Genomic DNA, 16,732 nt, shown 5'->3' with positions numbered 1-16,732 from the left:
GGCTTAGGCACAAGGATTCTCTCTTACCAGTTTACTTTTGAATTTCTATCTCAGCCTACTTCTAAAAGAGAGGAAGGAATATGAGAGATTCCTTAAGAGATACACTAGCTTCTTAATTTCAGCCCTATTGGCCTTTTGAACTGCACAATTCTTGGCTGCAGGGGCTGTCCTCCTGTGTGTTGTCAGATGTTTGGCAGCACCCCCAAACTCCACCTCCAGTCATGACAATCAAAATGTCTCCAGATTTGCCAAATATTCCGCGCAGGACAAAATCACCCCCAGTTGAGAACTGCTGGGTCACAGAAAAGTGAAAATCCACTCTGGCTTCTTCAATCAGGGAAGATTTGCCAGACAGAAGCGTTTAGAGAAGTGGGGAAGCATTTAGAAGAGTAAAACGTAACACGTAACGGTTTATCAAGTAATATAACTTTAGGAAGAAAGAGAATCTAGGGGAACCTAGAATCAGCTTCCCTGTATTGACTGTTATCCACTCTTCTCACTTGCCCAGAAACCCAAAGCCAGAAAGGGACAATTTTAGACTTCTGGTGGTAAAAACTGTCCTGTCTAGTAACTAGGTAAGTTTTTATTTTGAAACCACCCTCTTCTCCATCTTCTACTCCCAGCCCTAGTTGTTGTTCTTGTTTAGCCACTAAGTCGTGTCCAACTCTTGTGACTCCATGGACTGTAGCCCGTCAGGCTCCTCTGGGATTTCCCAAGCAAGAATACTGGAGTGAGTTGCCCTACAGAGAAGGACAGAAGGCAGAGGTTATCTGTCAAGGTTTTACAAACAGCTTCTGGGAAAAAGGGCTTCCCCGGTGGACTCAGTGGCAAACAATCTGCCTGCAATGCAGGACAGGCAGGAGACGTGGGTTCCAATTCCTGGATTGGGAAGATCCCATGGAGGAGGAAATGGCAACCTACTCCAGTATTCTTGCCTAGGAAAATCCCATGGACAGAGGAGCCTGGCAGGCTATAGTCCAAGGGGTCCCAGAGACGGACACAACCGTGCAACTGAACACACACGCACCCCAAAGGTCACATTTAAAAATTTTTTACCTCTGGGGAAAGTCTGCCCTTAGGTTCTGCCTTGTGCCCATTTCTCTAAGCCTCTTTCAAAAATGTGGCAGCCAAGACCCATTCACACTGAACAGCATGGGAGAGGGAAGATTCTTTTCAATATTAAACTCTTTGCCAGCACAATAGGAGAATTCTGCACCCAAGACCCGAGGCCCATAATAACTCCTCTGACTTGCAATTCGTCCTCCTGATACCAGAGAAGGCCCCTCTGTTTCCTGGATACCACGAACTGACCAGATGGCTGTGGACCAAAGTGACAACAAAGCACTTGAGATAAGTGGCTGCAGAGATAACTTGCTCACAGAAGCAGTAAGGGAGGGCACTATGTTCTCTAGAGAGGGAACTAAACACAAGAGAGGCCAGATGGCCCTGACCCTGGAGAATAAAGGTAAGAGGAATAGAAGAAATGCAGCGCAGGAGAGGTCTATTGCTGGGCCTGACGGGGCCCTCAGAGAACCCTTCCAAAATTCACACTGGTGCTGCGTCCTTCCAAGTAGCAGCTGAATTAGGCTCAATCAGATCCCCAGCACCAAGAGAAGGCTAAGCAGAAAGTAGGGACCAAACACAACGTCATGGCTCTGAGGAGGGGAGAAATGACCACCACAGGAAGGTGAACAACTAAGCCCTGTGCTCAGCCAAGCTCAGACAGCAACCAACAAGAATTAACACAAAAGGAACACTCTGGGACCGTCAGCAAATCTTGGAACAGGAGCAACCAAGGGAGGTGGTGGCATTCTTTCCTGCCGTCAGCACCCACCACTCCCTGAGTCTGACTGGTCCATTCATCGCCCACGAAACACGATGTGCACATTCCCGTCTCTGTCCTTGGCACTGTTTGTTCTTCTCTGAGAGCAGCCGAACTGTCACTGGAAAAGACCACAGGCTGGGGCTGAATCCCAGCTCTGCTTCTTGTTGTAGGACTTTGGCCTCTCTAAGCTTCTTTTTCCTCATATAAAAATGAAGATACTCCTGTAACCAATTTCATGAAGTTGTTATAAGGATTAAATGAGATAGCACATAAGAGCCAACTCTGTCACAGTTCAGAGGAGTTTCCTTCCATCTTCTTTCTCCAGCCCTTGCTGTCCTTACCCAAGCGCCCTCTCTCTGCAAATCTTCCCTGCACCCAGGCCACACCAGTCTCTTCTACTTCCAGCTTCCTGTACTTGGGGTACAGAATTTAACTACCACCTTAAGGAGCTTGCTATCTTTTCATGGACGTGTATCACAAATCCTTAACATAGCTTACAAGTTAGGTGACTATAAACTTTGCTGTTCAAACCAGTACTCTTTTGAGAATGAAAAGGGCTGCAATTAATGATTATATTTCAATAAACTATCCTGGGCAAGCCAGGAATATGAATGCCTAACTTACAAGGTACCATTCTCTTCCTCATTTAGGAAAAACATGTGTAACTCTTAACCCCCATCCCATCCCCCACTAGTTGAAAGCACAAGCCTCAGTTTTCTAACCATCAGAGGAAGAGTCCCGGGCAAATATAGCTATACTTAGAGCATGAGGAAACCTGAGCTGCCAATGGAAGAAATACAATCTGAGAGCCACAAGTAGATATAAACTTTTTTTTTCCTTCCTTTAAAAAACCCACTAGTTGAAATGACTATTCTGATGTTCTCTGTAGCCTCAATGGTGTGAGAGGGGATGGTTTTAGGGCTAGCAGAGTCAACCACTTCCCTTCTGAGGCTGAATATGGTCTGGTGCTTACTCTACAAACTAGTTAATGAAGAAGGAAAAAAGGAGACAAGGAGTCAGAGATAGAGAGGCATTTCCGGCAGGGAAGATGGGACTAACTGATAGTGATGCAAGGACCGTAAATTTCTAAGGAGAACCAGCCAATCCTGATTTCTGCCTCATGCCTGAGAAGTGCAGACAACACACAATATCCAAAGCTTCTGGATGAACACCTAAATAAACCAGAATGTGGCCTCACCGTGAAGCAAAGATTCCCCCCCGCCCCAACTAAAAGTGACAGATGACTTACCATGACTAGGACATTTAGTTAAGTAAGATTTCTTTTAAATAGAACAATCGACTACCATTGTGGTGGCAGACTGTAGAAAATTTCACTGGTATCAACTGCTGAAAATATGGTATCGATAGGAAAGTTGGCTGAGTTATCAGCTGTTTCTGTCTTATATAAAAATCCAAGCATTCACGATTTCCTAAAAGTTATACTGTATTTTAACAGCAACACTCAAACTTAATAGTGTCTCTGGGGACTTCCCTGGTGGTTCAGAGGCTAAGACTCCACGCTCCCAATACAGGGGGCCCAGGTTCCATTCCTGGTCAGGAAACTAGATCCCACAATCTGCAACTAAAGATCTAGCATGCCACGATGAAGAAAGAAGATCCCGCATGCCACAACTAAGACCCGCCACAGCCGAACAAACAAACAAATACAAATTAAAAAAAAACACAACAGTATCTCATGGAAGCAACCTAAATGGTCATTGACAGATAAATGGATAAAAAAGATGTGGTACATATATACAATGGAATATTACTCAGCCATTAAAAAGAATGAAATAATGCCATTTGCAGCAACATGGATGGACCTAGAGATTGTCACACTGAGTAGAGTAAGTCAGCAGAGAAGGAGAAATATCGTATGACATCCCTTATTTGTGGAATCTAAAAAGTAATGATACAAATGAACCTACAAAACAAAGAGATTCACAGACTTAGAGGACAAACATGGTTGCCAGGGAGAATGGACAGTTAGGAAGTTTGGGATGGTCATGTACACAAGGCTGTATTTAAAATGGATAACCAACAAGGACCTACTGTAGAGTACATGGAACTCTGCTCAAAGATATGTGGCAGCCTGGATTGGCAGGGAGTTTGGGAAAGAATGGATACCTATATATGTATGGTTGAATCCCTTTGCTTGTTCACCTGAAACCATCATAACATTGTTAATCTGCTATACCCCAATACAAAATAAAAAGTTTAAAAAAATAGTTTCTGTCTAAATCATGTCTTTCTTTAGATAAGAAACAACAGTGTGGCCTCTGGGAAATTGGATATGGAGAAGAAAAAAATCTTTCTAATTTTCTAATTGTATATCTTTTTTGTATTAACTTTTTTTCACTATGTACATTTTCTACTTCCATAATTAACAACAATCTAAATCACTGGGTATCCACCGGTATGTCCTACTACCAGGTCACCCACTAACATTGCTAGTCTAACTTTCTAATTTCTCTTGGCCCAAGCTAGGTTGTGTGATAAGAGCTCTAAGATATGATCTCTCCTTCACAAGTTTGGAAAAAGGAAGATCTAGATCTTGTTCCCTGGGAGAATGAATTTAGGCAGAGAAAAGTCAGGTGATCAGTAATACTGAAAAAATCCAGTGTTTTTCAGCTTCATATTTCTGAGGAAGACATACTCTTAACCTGGGACACTTCTGGAGAGCAGATGCTGTAGAATAGACAAATGCAATGAAATGCTATCTGGTAAGGTTTCAGGTTCACAGACTCTTTATCAAATGGTGAAAAAGACTGGTTATTTGGATCATTAGGGAAAAATCCAACTTCTTGACCCTTGGAATGGTGCCAAAAAGCCTCTATATTAGTCTTTAATGAGTTCCCTGTGGTGGAAATCAGAGATGACCAAAATGAATTGGGCCCAGATTGTGTCATACATTAAAACGACCTTCCCAAATTTGTATTTCACAAGGAAAAATTTGGTGTAATTGGTTTTACACTAATTGAACTTCACTCCTATTCTTCTTTTGTTTTCGGCCATGCCACACGACACATGAGATCCTATTTCCCCCACTAGGGATCAAAATTGCACCCCCTGTATTGGAAGGGGGAGTCTTAACCACTGGACTGCCAGGGAAGTCCAGAACTTCACTCCCATTCTTCAGGTGAGGACATTCCTTTATGACAGCAGCTGATTCTGCAGGAGGAATTAGGTGACTTTTAGGTTTTGTTACAAACCAGAATCTTATTTCCCAGAGGAATTTGTAGAGTTTAAGATACTTTAAAAGGAAGCAGAGTCAACCATCTGTCAAGGTTTCTCCAAGGGTAGTAAAACTTGAAGCAGGGGGACCAGGTGAGCTCCTGGAGCCTCTCTCTGGCCTGCTGTTTGCTGCTAACTGGGAATAGCGACCTAACGTTGCACGACCAGTCAGCAAGGCTGGGAGACTCCAACTAGCTCAGAGAGTAGCAAAAATAAGCCACAAAGCATTCAGGAGTCATGCATATAGTTTTGATTCCAAACATACTTTGTGCTTATCCCCATCCAGGTCGCGGATTTTTATGTAATTTGTGTGTGTTAAGGCCAAGGAAGTAAACTGAAGGCAAAGAAATGCAAGGCTGTGGGTCAACAGACATGCCTGATGTACTGTGGGCGTTTACCTTAAAAACAGATTTAAAGTGTTAACACCATGACCACCTTTAATTTAGAAGGAATTAGGCCCGTCAGACAAAAACCGCCGTTCAGAGGCAACAAAGCCGTGGGCACAGGTTCCCTCGTACTCCCGGGGTTCACCTGGAGGACAGGGCGCCAGAAAGGCCTCGTGAACGGAGAACTGAAAGAGGGGCGGGGAGAAGGGAACAAATACACCTCGCGGCCGGCACAGCCCGCGTCCCATTGACAGAACTAACCCAGCGACACCGAGCAGGGGCTCAGAAGCAGCACCCTGCCCCACGATTCCGCCTCCCCGCTCTCGAGCAGACCCCAAAGCCTGGAGCCCCTAAGTGAGCATGCATTCCCACTCTCAAAGGCTGGGTTCTCCTTCCTCCCTCAGGTTTCCAAGCCCCCACCCCACAATTCCTCGTTCCCTCCACACAAACCCTCCGGCTCCCCAGATCCCACATCTTCGTCCTTCCTGGACCCCAGGATCCATTCCTTACGATCACAAACAGGGGTCCCTTACCTGCAGAGCAGCTCGACAACCCTGCAGGTAGTTCTCCATGGTGAAGCCCAATGTGTGCCGCCGCCCCTCGCCGCGGAGAGGTTAACCGGCGAATGCGCCCCGCCCCGGACTCAGGGGCTTGCGGCGAGTCGGGAGGCGGGACTCGAACCCGCCACACGGCGATTCTCCCCGGGAGGAAGTGCGTAACCGGGCGCCCCGGCAGTCCGGCGTTGCTCCGCCCCTAGCGGCGGAGGCCAAGTTCTGCGCCCAGAGACTCACGGGAGGCGCGAAGTGGGGCATGGTGCGGGGGCATCCTGGGAAATGTAGTCCCGCAGCTCCGCTATAGCCCTCCCCCCCGCCCCCAAGAATTGCGGGAAGGCGAATTATCTGAGTTCACACGTGTGTAGGTGTCATATAATCTATCTTTGTGGCTTCTGAACTTTCCCTCTCGAGTCAGGCTAAGTATAGCGTCTTTCCATAAATTATATCGACCACCTGGTTGACATCTAAAATTCCACTGGGCAAAAACAACTCTTCATCTTTCTTGAATTCTCTTCCTTACCAAACTGACCAATTATGTGGTCTTCCTTGTTATAAAAAAATTTTAATAATCTCTGACCCCTCTTCTTTACTTAATACCTACAGTCTCTTGCCAACTCCTGCTGCTTCTTTTACAACTCTGTAGCCTGTTGGCAAATATCTCATTCTTCCCCGGTCTGTTGTAACCTGGGATCTATACTCCCTGCCTCCCGAGTTGTTCCAACTCCCCTTTCAGCCTGCAGAGTTGCTTTAAGTTTCATCCCGCCATAGCCCTGTGAGTAGAGCTTGGAAGGCCTTTCAGAATGTAAAGTTGGGTTCCAACCTCCTTTAACTGCCACCTTCCAGCCCCAGAGTAGTGCAGAGTACAGCAAGTAAATGTACTCTCATCATCAAAGGTTCCCTCAGTTATGAATCCGTCCCCCTTTTTTTTTTCCTGCCGCCAGCCTCACACCAGTTTTTCCTCCTCACCAAGCTAGGAATTGAGAGGAAGTGATGGATGAGAAGCTGAGGCCTGTGGGGGTAACAAGGACCAGAGCACAGCGGTATGGGATCCCCTGCTTGCTCAGCTAGTTTTCTGCTTGCCGCACTCTTCCCGGAGCCCGCTGCTTCTTCCGCACCTTCTGCATTACCAGGGTGCAGCCCAACCGGTTTCATTTCTTAACTAAAAAAAAAGAAAAAATGATAGAGTGAGGACTTCGAAAGGATCACGATTTTTTTTCACTTTAAATGAATAAATATGAAAATATCCGGCTCTTTGGCCCTGTTTTTGTGGAGGCAGGGCAGAAGACTGCCGCACCCAGGGAGATCCAACAAGCTTCTGCTGTCCAGCCCTGCTCCTCCCAGCTCAGCCAGGGCCCTTGCTCTTCCCTGTTCTCACCAGAGAGGCACAAGTGCTCCATCCCTTCCAGCGGCAGGCGGAGAGAAGAGAAAGGGTCTGTTGTTTTTCTCTCCTTGTTTCTCTGCCTCACCGCTGATCACCAAGCTGCTGACCAGGTCAGAAAGCCCGAATGGAAATCTGCCAGTGCCGGGCAGGCTCCTCCTCCTTCGGGGAGATTGTCCTTGACTGATTTTTCTTTGTCCCGATGGGGAAAAAAGAGCGAGAAAGAAGAAAAAAGGAAAACCACAAACTTCCTTTGAAAACCAGCGCTTGTAGACGGGGCCTGGAGCGCGCGCCCTAGACGCGACGACTCAGAAATCCTGAAGACGCGCTGGGCGATCTGGGCGCTCCTGGGCTGCACCCCCGCCTGCCCGCACCCTTCTCCCGGGCCCCCCAGGCGTGGGCGGGAGCCCGGAAGTAGCCACGAGCCGGCCGGGACCGCCGCTCGTAAACCTGGGGCAACCTGTGTAGACGCTGGCGTTGACAGCTGGGAGGCGGCGGGACTGTGGCGGCGCCCCTCCCTGAGCCCACCGCCCTCCCCGCAGTCCCGGAGTGGGACCCTCCTTCTAAGTCCTGGAACAGCCCCCGCTTCTTTAAGGTAAAAACTGTCTTAACCGTTTCCTTCACCTTTTTTCCTTTTCCCCTCTAGCTTTGGGGAGGTGACACTGCCTGTCCTCCCACCCTGGGTCTCTAAGTGTGGATTTCTAGAGGCGCTCGGGCAGAAGGAGTAAGTGAAAGAGATGCTACCTTTCCCCCGTTTAATTACACCTTCCCCCTCTCCCTTGCTAACGAGTAGACAGGGCATTGTGGTGGACTTATTCTGAGGGGGAAATCTAAACCATTAGTTGCGTGAAGATTGGGGTCAGAGTGAGAGGGAGATTGGAGTGGAACCCTACGCGCTTGAAGGGAGAGCAAAGTTCCTGGGGAGTAGGGGTGGGAGGGGGGGAAGTGTCTTCTTGAAGCTACAGACTTGATTCCTTTGATTCTTCCAACTTCTGGCTATTTGTTGCCACTAGCTAGGGAGGAGCAGGGGCTGTTTTACCTCCCCTGTCCGCCACCTGAGGATGATTCCAGAAAGTGTAGGACTTAGTTAAGAGGGAAAGAATGAATTCCTTGTTTGTTTAAGTACCTGTGAGCCTCAGCATCCGTCCTGCTCTCAAGTCCTGCATGCTCACTGCACCAGGTGTGCAGCCTGTAGCCTGGAACTCTTCCATCACACTTCCTTCCCCTCTTCTGAAGGATTAGCCCACTTAGCTTTCAACCCAGTTTCTCTGAGACCCAGCTTCCTCTGGTAGTCCAGTTCTGGGTTCTTTTGGCTCACTGGACTGCTCAGCCCCCACTTAATTATAGATCATTTCTGGCATTTGGATAGAAAAGATAAGTAAGCCCTGTTTTTCTCCAAGCTTTTAAAAAATTGTCCCAGGCTCTGCTTTCTGCTTCTGAGGCTCATCCTAAATGTTATTTGGGAAGGAAGGAAAAAAGGAGAGAGATTAAAAAAAAAAAAAAAAGTGTAAGGCCTGTGGGCAATTTTTGCTACTCTGATTCTAAATTAATCACATGGAAATGAGATGCAGCTAGCATAGACTATATTTGAATCAGAAGGATGATCAATTTGGGTGACTAGTCTTATTTCCCGACTTTTACATTCCTCAACTTCACCTCCGAGGCTTTACCTTAGCCCTAAATTCCTACCTGATTGCGAAAGGAAGCATAGTCTCAGGTTAGGAGGAAGCAAGAGAAAAGATCTCTAACAAGTTTATTACAAGTTTATTTCTCCGCCTTACTCACCCTGATCAAGGTGGAGAGGGGAGCAAGGAGGTTGAAGGGAGATATTTTCCAAGAGGCAGGGTTTGTGGCTTTTTATCATCTGCTATCCATGGTGTTAATTAAATGTCTATGCTGAGTGCTCGTAGAGAGCAGGTTAAACAGGTCCAGAGTTGACATTTAAAATGACCTAGATGGGAATAGATTGAAAGAACGTTTGCACAGATAGATGAATGTAGAGGGAGTAATTTTTTTAATGTAAATCAGTAATCAGTATTTTCATGTTGCATGTAGTAAGCAAGGGAGTCCTGGGTTTGAGCGGTTTTCAGAGCATAGAGGAACTGACGAGAAGTTGCTATCCCAACTCCAGCTGGCAAGAGAAGCTTACTGGAAGAATGGGGCTGGGGGTGGGGTGGGACAAGTTGTACCTCTAATCTGAAATTACTTATCAGAACCCATCTCTGTTTCAAGTCACCGTGCCTGCATTTCCCCTCTCCAGCCTACAGGAAGCTCCTCCCAGGACCTTTTTGTTGTGGTTTGCAATTGTGTAAAGCTGGAATTGTAGAGGTGGAGTCCTTCAAGGAGAAAGACTTCTTTCTCACCAGTGTTTGCCCTTTAGGGGTATGATACTGACTCTTTTTCTTCACCCCAAGCACTGTTGAGCTCTTTGGCCTTGGGATGAAGAAGAGAAAACAGGGCCCTAAAGATGTAAGCCCTTGTGCTCAGGATGTTCCCTGAACAGTCAAGGGCAGGAGTGGGGGATAGGGCAGGGGATTTACCCTCATTCCAGCTATGGTGGGTTTTACTGACATCATGCTTGTTTCAAGGTTAGCTAAAGATCCCTGTATTAAGATCACTGTCAGTATTGTGTGAACATTGCTTTCTCCATCTCTTTTCCTACTTTCTCCTTTTGCTCTCCCTTTCTGACTTGTCTTCATTCCTTGTCGTTTCTGTTTCAGGAAAGCTGACGCCACCCAATGTCTTCAATCCCACCAGAATTATCCCTTCCAAACCTTTGAGTCCTGTACCCTCTTTGGTCCCACCTGGTCACAGCAAGTTAGAGGTGACAGCTCAGCCTGGGGCCTTTCTGTGTAACCTAAAACTGTCCCGCCCGTAGCCTGGAGTGGCTTTGCTCACCAAACCTTCTGCACTACATTCCTTTTCCGAGACTTTTCTGGGTCTGTTTGCTTTTGAGCCCAATGATTTCCTTCTTCTTGACTCCGTCTCCCTTCCGCATATCAAGCTTAGAGTGAGTAAGGCCAGTCTCTGCGGACAGTAAAGCCCCTTGGTGCCCCTCAGTCGACCCTTCCTGGCCATGGAACACCGTCAGCCTGAGCAGCCAGCCCCTGGTGAGGCCAGGACTACGGAAGCAGCCAGCCCTGAAAACCACAAGGTCTTATCAGATCCCAAAGAGCACCCTCAGGGCAAGGATGCCAAAGAGGCAGACGGGGCAGCTGGAGAACAGGAGCCAGAAGACCAAGCTTCACTGCCAGCCCAAGGCCAGGATAACTTCGAGTCCCCTCCACCAGATGCTAGCTCAAGCCAACCAGGGCCAGCCCAGGAGACTCGACCTGAGATAGAGACAGTGGGGGCCTGCTCCCAGCTCCAGGAGCTTCCCCAGTCCCCCAGGGCCCGACAGCCTGAGCTCGACTTTTACTGTGTCAAGTGGATCCCCTGGAAAGGAGAACAGACGCCTGTCATCACCCAGAGTACCAATGGCCCTTGCCCTCTCATCGCCATCATGAACATCCTTTTTCTTCAGTGGAAGGTAAGAGCAAGTTGGGATGGGGCCTTAGAAAAGGTTGATCATTCTGCTTTTCTCAAACCTATCAAACTTTCCAGGTTTTTCTTCCTTTTTCTCCATGTTGAACAAATGAGATATTTGCAAACACAAGACAATTATCTGTCCTACTCCTGCATCTTCTACTGTCTAGCAAATGGGAATGCCTTGCAGTTTTTCACATTCAGTCCCTTGCTCCAGTTGCAAGCCATTTTTGCCCACCACACCTGACTGCTGGTTAACCCCTGCCCTCCTCCTGCCTTTCTCTGGATTCCTCCTTCAGTGCTCCATGAAGGAAAGCACACACCTGGCTGATTTTTTTTTTTAATTTATTAATTTTTGGCTATGCTGTGTCTTTGTTGCTGCACACAGGCTTTCTCTAGTTGTGGCCAAGTGGGGGATACTCCTTGTTGTGGTGCATGGGCTTAGTTGCCACATGGCTTGTGGAATATTTCCAGACCAGGGATCGAACTTTGTCCCCTGCATTGGCAAGCAAATTCTTTACCAATGACTGGCCAACTCTTTGATCTCTCCTCGCCTCCAGGTAAAGCTGCCACCTCAGAAGGAAGTGATCACGTCAGACGAGCTCATGGCCCATCTTGGTGAGTGACTGGGTCTTCAAGAGGAATTACCCGAAAGGTTCCAGTGCTATCTACTGAGCCAGAAATCCAGAGTATTGAGGGACCCCTCATTCGGGGATCTTATGTGGCAGGGAGGGTAAAGGTCTATAGGGTTTCTCTGCAAGGCTGGGGAATGTAAAGCAAAAGTCAAGGTGTCAGGAGTCCTGGGTCGTCACCCTCATTCTTCCCTTAGCTTTCACATGTGACCTTGAGTGGGTCCTTCACCTTTTGTGGCTTCTTTCTTCCTCTGAGAAACGAAGGCTCTTTACAACTCTGAAAATCTGTGGTTCTGTGATATTACCTCTGTTTTCTTAGAGAAGAGGAAGCAGCTTTTGGGACAGTAGTGGGGTAAGCTGATAAGGAATCCTGTCTTGTAGGAGACTGTCTTCTGTCCATCAAACCTCAGGAAAAGTCAGAGGGACTTCAGCTTAATTTTCAGCAGGTGAGGTGAAAGGTCTGTGAACTGGGGGGTTACAGGTTCATAAGGGGACACCCAGGCTATTAAGAGAGGCTTTTCTGATGCTTCTCAAGAGTGTTCTTTGAACCATCACTTCTTTCTGCAGGAGGGAGACAGTGTATCTCTCTCTTAGAAAATATGTTCATTTACATAAGATGAAGAAGGATTGAGAAAAGGGAGGACTTTCATTGTAAGAGAAACCAGGGGAAAAAAGCAGCAAGATCAATTTTTTTTTTTTTTTCTGGAGGTAGGAGTGGAACAAGAAGAGGGAAGGCTAGACTACCCGTCATTTTCTTTTTCCACCAGTTTTATTAATATATAATTGGCATATAAGGTTTACTTTTTCATTTCATTTTTTTTAATTGAAGTATAGCTGATTTACAATACTGTGTTAGTTTCAGGTATATAGTATGGTGATTTAGTATTTTTGCAGATTAAATTCTATAATAAGTTATTATAAGATACTGGGTATCTTATTATTAGATTGGCTGCGTATATGGGACTTCCCTGGTGGTTCAGTGACTGAGACTCTGTGCTTCCAATGCATGGGGCATGGGTTTGATCCCTGATTGGGAAACTAAGATCCCATGTGCCTCACAGCCAATAAGCAAGTAAGTAAATAAAAAGTTTTTAAAAAGATACTGGGTTTAATTCCATGAGCTATACAGTATATCCTTGTTGCTTACTATAACACTAAGTCTAAAATGCACAGTGGGCTGATTTGACCTGTCCGTCATTTTCTTTTCCACCCCCAGAACGTGGACGATGCGATGACAGTGCTGCCTAAACTGGCCACAGGTCTGGATGTCAATGTGCGGTTCACAGGTGTCTCTGATTTTGAGTATACACCGGAGTGCAGTGTCTTTGACCTGCTCGGCATACCTCTGTACCATGGCTGGCTTGTTGATCCACAGGTGAGGGTGGGAGACTCAGCCAGCTCAAGCTGAAAGAGAAGCAAAATTTTGTGGGGTTGGGGTTAGGGAGGTAGGGAGTAGATTGGCTAGGGAGGAGATTGGGGTTTCAAGGTTGGATTCAGTGTGGAATTCCTTTAGTTCTTAACTTTTGGGGGTAACATTCAAACACAAGCAAGCAATATGAAAATGGGTCAGTTCTTTAGACATCAAAAGTTTCAGGAAGCTTTTGTCATAGGGTGGCAATCCTTGTTGGCTTGGTTCATTTCCTTCCTAAAAAAAGCTCTCCATTTTTGGGGGTACCACCCCACCCCGCTGCCCATGCAGAGTCCTGAGGCTGTGAGTGCAGTCGGGAAGCTGAGTTACAACCAGCTGGTAGAGAAGATCATCACCTGCAAGCACTCCAGTGACACCAACCTCGTGACAGAAGGTGACATTCCTCCCTTCTCAGCAATCTTATGTGGAGGGAATGATGGCTACCGAGGTTTAGTGTTTATTGTCTGTCTCTCCACCACCGCGTCCCATGAGAATGTAGACACCATGAGCAGGAGTTTGGGGAGTTGTCTGTTTCGTTCACGGATGCATCCCCCGGTACCTAGTGCAGTGCCTGGTTGCTCCGTTAGCATCTGTTTATTTATTTGGCTGAGTCTTAGTTGTGACATGCGGGATTTTTTTTTAGTGGAAGCATGGGCTCCCCAGGTGGTTCAGTGGGTAAAGAATCTGCCTGCAGTTCAGGACACGCAAGAGACTCAAGTTTGATCCCTGGGTTGGGAAGATCCCCTGGAGGAAGGGCATGGCAATCCACTCCAGTATTTTTGCCTGGAGAATCCCCATGGACAGAGGAGCCTGGCGGGCTACAGTCCATAGGGTTGCGAAGAGTAGGACACGAGTGAAGTGACTTGGCATGCGTGTACACCTGCGTCTTTCTCTCTCATTTTTTAAAAATAATTATTTCTTTATCTGTGGAGGGTCTTAGTTGCGGCATGTGACCTGGGCCCCCTGCATTGGGAGCATAGAGTCTTAGCCACTGGACACCAGGGAAGTTCAGCATCTGTTGAATGGATGAATATAGCCAGGCTTCAAGAAAGGGATTTCACAAGGTGGGACTGATCCCTAGGGCTTTGATAGGGGCTCTCTGGATGATCCTCCTATGGACTTTGGATTTGAGTCCCCTGTCCCTCTTTTCTTGTCCTTGCTGCCAGGCCTGATTGCAGAGCAGTTCCTGGAGACCACTGCTGCACAGCTGACCTACCATGGTCTATGTGAACTAACAACAGCTGCCAAGGAGGGCGAACTTAGCGTCTTTTTCCGGAACAACCACTTCAGCACTATGACTAAGCATAAGGTGATGCGGGTTTGGAGGTGGGAGGTCGGAGTGCCGTCTGTTTCCTCGTGCCTATTTCTTCTGGTCAGTGTTTCAGTCAGGGTAAGGTGGATTAAGCTGTGGTAACAAATGACCCCTAAAATCCCTGTGGTTTACCATGACAAAGGTTTATTTCTCATTCACGTTCATGTCCACTGTGGGCTGGCTACAGTTCTGTCCCACATCATCTTCACTCTGGGGCCCTGGCTGACAAAATAGCCTTTCTCTGGAACATGGGGGAGAGAAATGAACACACCATGCACAGTGTTGGTTCTGCTACCATCTCACTGGCCAGAGCGAGACATAGGAGTAAGCTTGCCATCGGTGGGCCAAGAAAGTGTGCATCCTCTCCCAGGAAGGGGCGTTGGAAGTTTTGAACAATGCTATAGTTTTCCAAGGCTTCCCTCGTGGCTCAGACTGTAAAGAATCTGCCTGTAATGCAAGAGTCCCAGGTTTGATCCCTGGGTTGAGAAGATCCTCTGGAGAACAGAATGGCAACCATTCCTGTATTCCTGCCTAGAGAATTCCGTGGAAAGAGGAGCCTGGTGGGCTACAGTGTATGGGGTCGCAGAGTCGAACACGAGCGAGCGACTAACACACACATAGTTTTCCAAAACTAGAGATTGTCTAAGCGTTCTAGGAATTGAGTGGAAGAGGGAAAGATCTTTGGTTCTTAAAGGATTTATCCTCATAGGCATCCCGTGAGCCCAGAGAACCTCGGGAAGCAGGATAGGAAGACTCCTGCCCCGAGGACACCATAGATTGACCGCAGCGACTGCCACACTCCCACGCCACTGAGCATGCCCTCAGACAGCCCTTCTGCCCACAGCCATGCATACTGAGCGAAAGATCCACACACTCACATTGACCCATTTCAGCTAGCATGCCGACCAGTCATGTGGGCTCTGCGAATCTCAGATCTTCTGGCCTTAAACTGTTGTTGTCACCCATCCCACCAGCGCATCTGCTCTCTTCCTCACAGGGCCACTTGTACCTGCTGGTCACTGACCAGGGCTTTCTACAGGAGGAGCAAGTGGTGTGGGAGAGCCTGCACAATGTGGACGGGGACAGCTGTTTCTGTGACTCTGACTTTCACCTCAGTCACTCCCCGGGCAAGGGACCCGGAACGGAAGGTGGGAGTGGCTCCCCAGAAAAGCAGCGGCAGGTGGACCAGGTGCGTGGGGCCCTGGGGCCGGGGGTGGGGCGCAGAGAGCGTGTCGGCCTCGGAGAGCTTTGTGCCCAAGGCGAGCAGCCTGTGTCTTATCATTGAGAGACTGTGACTTATGACACCCGGGCCCCTGTCTGGTCTCTGTGGACCATCTCTGCGCTTGGTGTGTGTTCTCTGGCATCACAGATAAAATACGCAGCTGTGTGTTTCACTCTGGAGGAGAAGGAGCTGGGGGATTGGAAGGATAAGGAAAGGCTGAGCTGGTTTGGAAGCCTAAGCCCAGCCTGGCCAGCCCCCTGCCCCAGCCTCCCTCACTGCCCTTGTTCTTGCCCCTGTCTCTAGGACTACCTGATCGCCTTGTCCCTGCAGCAGCAGCAGCCCCCGCCCCAGGGCACCTCGGGTCTGAGCGACTTGGAACTGGCCCAGCAGCTTCAGCACGAGGAGTACCAGCAGCACCAAGCGGCCCAGCCTGCCCCTGCACGGGCCCCGTCACCACAGGTGGGCCTGCCCCTCCTTGCCCTTAGTGCTGCCCCTCCGGCGTCCCCTGATTCAGCGTTTGTTATTCGCACCAGCATCCCTTCAAGGTTTCCCTCGGGGCCCCTCTCCTGTCTGTCCCTCTCCCCTGGGTCCCCTCCTGTCTTTCTCTCCCCACAGCCCCTCCCAGTCCTGACCCTGCTTCCATCTAGAGTCCCTGTCCTATGTTCTGCCATGGTCAATGGGTGACCAGCTGTTAAATCTGACACAGGGGAGAGGAGCCTCATCTGGACGCCCAGCTGCTGAGCGTCGGCAAAGGCCGAAGCAAGAGTCCGACTGTGTCCTCCTGTAGCCCTGCTTGGGCCCGGCTGCCTTGCCTCCGCTTTCAGAGGCGGGGGATATTTGTTTGCTCCCCCAGCTCAACTTGAGATATGCAGGGTAACTTATTTATGGGATATTGGGGATCAGAGCAGGCAGTGAATGCTAAGGTCAGACTTGGTGACCTCTTTGCCCTCGTGTGCTGCCTCCTCTTCCTTCCAACCATCCAGGGCAATGTTGGAGTTGATGGGGTGAGGATTTCTGATTTCTAACTCTTTTCCCCCAGAATAGTCACATTAATGTACAGACTCAGGCTCCGGGGTGAAGTCCCTGTCTAGAATCTATCTCCCCTACTTCCCACCCCTGACTGGCTGGGTCATCCTACAAGCCCATCCGAATCCATCTATCCATCCATCCGTTTGTTTCAGGGTTTGATTTGGGTTTCTAGCTCTATTATTTGTAATGCCTTCCTAGGGGTTTGGAAATAAAACTTCTTTCCTGAA

At 48.2% G+C, this 16,732-nt stretch overlaps 2 protein-coding genes across 6 annotated transcripts in view; one reads left to right on the top strand and one right to left on the bottom strand.

Annotated features, from left to right (window-relative positions):
• The window catches only part of PRUNE1 (prune exopolyphosphatase 1), a 19,570-nt gene extending 12,058 nt beyond the window's left edge, over nt 1-7,512 (bottom strand). For 2 of the 3 annotated variants that reach the window (XM_055402156.2, XM_055402157.2), the window contains exons 1-2: nt 7,375-7,512; nt 6,966-7,158 (exon numbers count right to left, since the gene is read on the bottom strand). In XM_055402156.2, coding sequence (XP_055258131.1) covers nt 6,966-7,151 — 186 coding nt within the window. In that variant the 5' untranslated portion in view covers nt 7,152-7,158; nt 7,375-7,512. Of the gene's footprint in view, nt 1-5,978; nt 6,305-6,965; nt 7,159-7,374 lie in introns of those variants that run through there. The other variant, XM_055402158.2, reaches the window with a different exon arrangement.
• Nucleotides 7,385-16,732, top strand: MINDY1 (MINDY lysine 48 deubiquitinase 1). 3 transcript variants are annotated; one of them, XM_055402160.2, is made up of 11 exons: nt 7,385-7,490; nt 8,024-8,101; nt 10,098-10,906; nt 11,463-11,520; nt 11,916-11,980; nt 12,751-12,909; nt 13,234-13,336; nt 14,109-14,251; nt 15,252-15,443; nt 15,780-15,935; nt 16,183-16,732. In XM_055402160.2, exons 3-11 carry the CDS (start codon nt 10,454-10,456, stop codon nt 16,261-16,263), a joined length of 1,410 nt encoding a protein of 469 aa, XP_055258135.1. In that variant the 5' UTR covers nt 7,385-7,490; nt 8,024-8,101; nt 10,098-10,453; the 3' UTR covers nt 16,264-16,732. The 3 variants fall into 3 exon arrangements, with proteins under 3 accessions (XP_055258135.1, XP_055258136.1, XP_055258134.1); XM_055402161.2 differs by lacking the exons at nt 7,385-7,490; nt 8,024-8,101 and adding an exon at nt 7,633-7,972 and having other exon boundaries at nt 15,807-15,935; XM_055402159.2 differs by lacking the exons at nt 7,385-7,490; nt 8,024-8,101 and adding an exon at nt 7,633-7,972.

The sequence above is a fragment of the Moschus berezovskii genome, chromosome 4 (assembly GCF_049115385.1).
Source record: "Moschus berezovskii isolate FMDL1 chromosome 4, NW_MosBer_1.0, whole genome shotgun sequence".
NCBI lineage: Eukaryota > Metazoa > Chordata > Mammalia > Artiodactyla > Moschidae > Moschus > Moschus berezovskii.
This window is presented reverse-complemented; position numbering and strand designations above follow the sequence as displayed.

Excerpts from the sequence above, each read along its gene's own strand:
- MINDY1 (XM_055402160.2), top strand. The coding sequence starts at position 10,454 with ATGGAACACCGTCAGCCTGAGCAGCCAGCCCCTGGTGAGGCCAGGACT. Across the intron at positions 10,907-11,462 it reads TCCTTTTTCTTCAGTGGAAG|GTAAAGCTGCCACCTCAGAA; the intron begins GTAAGAGCAAGT and ends CCTCGCCTCCAG. Across the intron at positions 12,910-13,233 it reads GCTGGCTTGTTGATCCACAG|AGTCCTGAGGCTGTGAGTGC; the intron begins GTGAGGGTGGGA and ends CTGCCCATGCAG.